The 4909-nt window shown below is 39.5% G+C and overlaps 1 protein-coding gene across 1 annotated transcript; it reads left to right on the top strand.

Moving 5' to 3' along the window:
* The first annotated feature begins 2942 nt into the window (after window positions 1-2942).
* On the top strand, window positions 2943-3971 carry LOC142504387 (kinesin-like protein KIN-14I). Its single transcript, XM_075617261.1, has 2 exons — window positions 2943-3491; window positions 3618-3971. The coding sequence occupies exons 1-2, from the start codon at window positions 2943-2945 to the stop codon at window positions 3969-3971; spliced, it is 903 nt and encodes a 300-aa protein (XP_075473376.1).
* The last annotated feature ends 938 nt before the right edge of the window (window positions 3972-4909 follow it).

The raw sequence follows: 4909 nt of genomic DNA, 5'->3' as shown, positions 1-4909 counted from the left end.
TAGAGTTGAGTCGCGTAGGGTGGAATCCAGGAAAATATCAGCTGATCAAGGCAGAGAGCGGCGTACATATGAAATCTCAAAAGAAAAAATGATTGAGAGCAGGAGAGTAAAGCCCAGGTACGTTCTTCCAGCTAGAGGTGAGTTCACTGAGTCCTGGAGAGTGGCCCAGCACAAAAAGTTCCCTAGGCCACCGGCTAGGACTCAGAAGAGAAGGCTGTTGAGAGAAAGAACTATTGCAAGAAAAGAAAATTCAGCTAAATTGAGAAAAGAACCCACAATTGATATTCCAGTCACCAGGGATCAGGTGGGGAGTAAGTACAAGTTTGGAAGATCGGCTACTGAGGATAAGTTAGTGGACGATGATGATGATATGTTAAGTGAGGAAGATGATCAAAGAGGAAAAACAATCAATTTTTTGCATTGGAGAGTTTCACATCACTGTGGATTGTGCCACATGAGTGGTGATACTACCAGAGAGATTTAAAATGGTGGAAGAAGAGAATGGGGAGTTGATGCCCAAAGAATCAATGCAAAAGGAATATCATTAAGATAAACTCTCCGAAGAGAGTTCAAGAGTGATTATAAAAAAGGATAACCCAAATAAGCCTAAACAAGTGATACTTGAGAAGCCTACACCGGCCATGACCAAGCACATAAGGCCGTTGTACATCAAAGACCACGTGAATGGGAAGCCAGTGTCTAGGTTTTTGATTGACAATGGTTCAGATGTGAATGTTCTTCCAATAAGAATGTTAAAAAGTTTGGGCAAAACTGAAGATGACTTGATTCCTACAGAAGTTTCGGTTGCTGCATTTACAGGGGAAACCACCAAGACCATTGGAGTATTCCCCGCTAATGTTACTGTGGGGAGCATGTCGTCTTTGTGTGCATTTTTCGTGGTAAACTCATCTGCCAACTTCCAAGAGTTGTTAAGCAGAGATTAAATCCATGCAAACCGGTGCATCCCATCCTCAATGCACCAACTGTTGTTATTTTAGAAAGGGGACGATATGGAGGTTGTAGAAGCGGATGGACAACCCTTTCATACAAGTGCAAGTGCAGTTGAGGCTGAATATTACAATGGGGATTTTGGGCTCATCAAAATTCGTAGCAATAGTAAGAAAGAAAATCCATTGTACATGCAAACACCAACTCCAAGCTCGGTGTTGGAAAAAATCTTCAAGCCTACTGTTATCGTGCCGCCTAGGCCGATATTTCAGCCGCTGATTGAGGAGGTTGATGATTGATTTGAACCAAAAAGGAAGAGAGGTAACTGCAACCTCTACATGGAAGGCATATGTGCAGCAAATGCTGAACAAATTAGAAGAGGAGGAAGCATAGGACACCTATGGAACCGAGGTTGTCCAAGAACAATAATACGAAGAAGATGAACTCCAAGTTTATGAATTGTTGATGGCGTCATCTCAAATGGAAGATGGTCAACACGAGGTACAAGACCCGTTAGAAGAGATTAACTTGGGGGAGCTTGAGGATCCAAAAGTGGTGTATGTGAGTAAGTTACTGGAAGAGCAGTTGAAGCAAGATTTGATCAGTATGTTGAAGGAGTACAAAGATTGTTTTGCATGGAGTTATGATGACATGCCAGGGTTGGGAAAGAAATTGGTCGAACACCGACTTCCACTCAAAGAAGGTTTCAAACAATTTCAACAATCATCCCGTCGCATGTCAAAAGAAGTCGAGCTGAAAGTAAAAGAAGAAGTCGAGAAACTGTTAAAGGCCAAGTTTATAAAACCAATCAGATATACCGAATGGATTTCGAACATTGTGCCAGTCATGAAAAAAAATGGCAAGTATCTAAAGCTGTACTTTCCAAGTATGAGAGAAGAAACACAAAGAGCGATTGAATAAAGCAAGAAGGGAGGCTGATATCCAGCGGGGAGTTGGCCTTTGGGCCACTCTGGCATACCTTCGTTTTTATCACTTGCATATTGTGAAATATGGATAACAAAGCGGACTCTATAGCCACTTTCAGGGACCGTTGAACGATGATAATTCGAGTCCACAGTAGCTTTCCAGCTACTTGAAAGGAAGTTAAGTATGTGGGGAGTTGGCCTTATGGCCACTTGCACGTACATTTGGTTGATGTTTTTATTATTCTTATGTTACCAGAAATGATTGATAAGGCATGTTATAAAACCACTATATAAATGGTTGCTTGCATGTGCTGTGACAGACTCATGAAGTAGGCTTTTAGGTCACTTAAAATATGGTGAGAAAGAACTACAAAGAGTGGGGAGTTGGACGCACCAGGCGAGACAACGAAGAATAAAGAAGGAACAGGAGGGTGAGAGCGTTATGCGAACCACAAGAAGGCCCAGGAGTTGATTTTGGTATAAAAATAGGCTAAATAGCCATTTTGTATGTGTTTAGTTATCTGTTGTTACTTAATTTGAAGTAGGCCTTAGAGCCACCAATGTAAATATATGTTGGTTATGATCAAATGAAGTTGGCCAGTAAGCCACTCTTATCATATTGGATTTATTTTACTTCGCTAGGGAATCATTTGGAGAAATAATCACGAGTGGGGAGTTTTTAAGCCAACATATTGTTTGATTGAACTTGGTGAAATGAGTGGGATTATTTGGATCGGAGTATAAGAATCAACTGAAAACTTCTCCCCAACCAACATCCAACATCAAATTCAAATCATTTTCATCCAATAATCACAAAACCAAACCAACAGTCAACAAATATAAAGTGGAGCCACCGCATGCAAAAACAACAAATAAATGTGTATGTGGGAAAGGGGTCCGACTGAAGTGTAATGCAGAAATGCTAAGGATGGGAGAAGTTGATGTGAGGGAATGCACCACATAATTTCAATCATAAGGTCAGAATTACCTATGTTGCGAGCTCATCTGTAGATGTTCAGTACTAAATAAACTTCATCCTGGAGCAGTGAAAAAGGTTGTTGAAAGTCCATGTGTGCTCTTATACCAGATGGTGCTACATTGTCTGCTTACCAGTATTTTGAAAACGTAAGGAACTTTCTTGTAGCGGTGCAAGAGACGGGGATGCCTACTTTTGAAGCCTCTTATCTCGAGCAGGGAGGAAAATCGTCAAGAATCGTGAATTGTTTGTTGGCACTGAAGTCCTATAGTGAATGGAAACTGACAGGAGGAAATGGGGTTTGGAAGTTCGGTGGAAATTTTAAACCTACTGCATCTGGAAAGCAACTTGTTCGCAAAAAATCTGAGCCATCCACAAGCTTTTTATCAAGCTGCATGTCCACAAATGAGAAATCCTTGAATGGTGTAGATAGTGATGCAGAAGTAAATAGGATGCCTATTTCTTCCTTGGGTATTCTCGTTCGAGCAATTTTATTGGATAAGAAGCCTGAAGAATTTCCAAATCCTGTTGAATCCGTATTAAGTAAGGTCGTGGAAGAGTTTGAGCATCATATTGCAAGCCAAATTGAATTGAAGAAGGTTAACCTTAAGGAGTCCACTATTTCTTATAGCGATAAATCTGTACTAAAGAGTACTCCATCCAGTATGAAGATGGAATAGAAGAAACCAACATCGCTGAAGAAATATGATATGCCACAAATTAACAAAATTCATGGTGAGTAATCTGAAAGTAAATTTTCAAAGCAGAAAGTGATTGTTGACCAACAACAAAAGGACATTAAGATGCTGGAGCAAAATCTTTCTACTACAAAAGCTGGTATGCAGTTTAAGCAGATGAAATTTCATGAAAAAATGCAAAATCTTGGCCTTCATATTCATAGGTTAGCTCAAGATGCTTCTGGTTATCATAGAGTCCTTGAGGAAAACCGGAAGTTCTATAATCAAGTCCAGGACCTAAAGGGAAATATTAGAGTATATTGTCGTGTGAGATTTTTTTTGTCGGGCCAGTTCAACTCGTTGAGTAGTGTGGAACAAATAGAAGAAGGAAGTATTACAGTGAACTATTTAGCGGGGGTGAATGAGCAGATGGAGAGTCGGTGATGACGATGGCTTTTGTTTGGACCAGAGGATGGAGCCACTACCAGGTTATATTTAAGAACTTGAAATTTGAATTGGAGATTTGTTGTTGGGTCCTTGAAAATTATTGTAGATTAGAGCCTGAACTGGAAAAAGAATAAGGAAGAAGAAGGAAAAAGCGGGATACAAAAATTTTGAATGTGATTGCTTCTGCCCAATATCTGGACCCAATTTTGAAAGCATAATGGGCTTCATGGGCTTCTAGCTTCATGGGATTCCAGTTTTGTGGGCTTGACAAAAAAAATGGATTAAGGATTTATTAACAAGCATGTTGGCCCAAAGGGCCAATGCTTGCGGGGGACAATTGTTTGGGCCAAAATAATTAAATAATAAAGCCCAATTTAATTCTGAAGCCAAATTAAATTATATAAGCCCATAATGTATTAATTCTTATCGATTCAAACCGATCACAAGGCACTGCAATGGGAGGAGATCGTGGGAGAGAAAGAGAGAGATCGTGGAATGAGGCTGAAGAACGTGGATCACGGGGGAGTGGAGGAGAAACGCATAGTTGCTAGGAAGAAAAGGAGGCAATCGGCGAAGAAAGAGACACACAACTCTACACACAAAAAATCTGCAAAAAGCTCTTTGCTAATTTTCAGTCTTCAAGCATTAATTTTCAAGCTTTCCAGTAGTTGTTCTAGCATTCTAAATCTTCTTGTTTTAGATTTCAGCAATAATTTAGTATATTTTTTATGTTTTGATGAATTTCTGCAGTTTTTGTAAATTCAAAATTGTATTAGGAATTTATTTCCATCAATTTCTAATAGTTTTATTCATTTTGGCATTGAATTTGTTTTAGGAGATTAGAACCGACGGTCGAATTTAGAATTTACGTCGCTTGAATATTTAGATGTTAGATTTTACTATTTTTCACATAAGTTGGTGCAACTTCGCACCTG

Source organism: Primulina tabacum, chromosome 9 (assembly GCF_025594145.1).
Source record: "Primulina tabacum isolate GXHZ01 chromosome 9, ASM2559414v2, whole genome shotgun sequence".
Taxonomy (NCBI): Eukaryota; Viridiplantae; Streptophyta; class Magnoliopsida; order Lamiales; family Gesneriaceae; genus Primulina; species Primulina tabacum.
The sequence above is the reverse complement of the archived record's forward strand: the minus strand, read 5'-3'. Positions and strand labels throughout refer to the sequence as shown.

Excerpts from the sequence above, each read along its gene's own strand:
- LOC142504387 (XM_075617261.1), top strand. The coding sequence starts at position 2,943 with ATGTGTGCTCTTATACCAGATGGTGCTACATTGTCTGCTTACCAGTAT. Across the intron at positions 3,492-3,617 it reads TTTCTTATAGCGATAAATCT|AAAGTGATTGTTGACCAACA; the intron begins GTACTAAAGAGT and ends TTTTCAAAGCAG.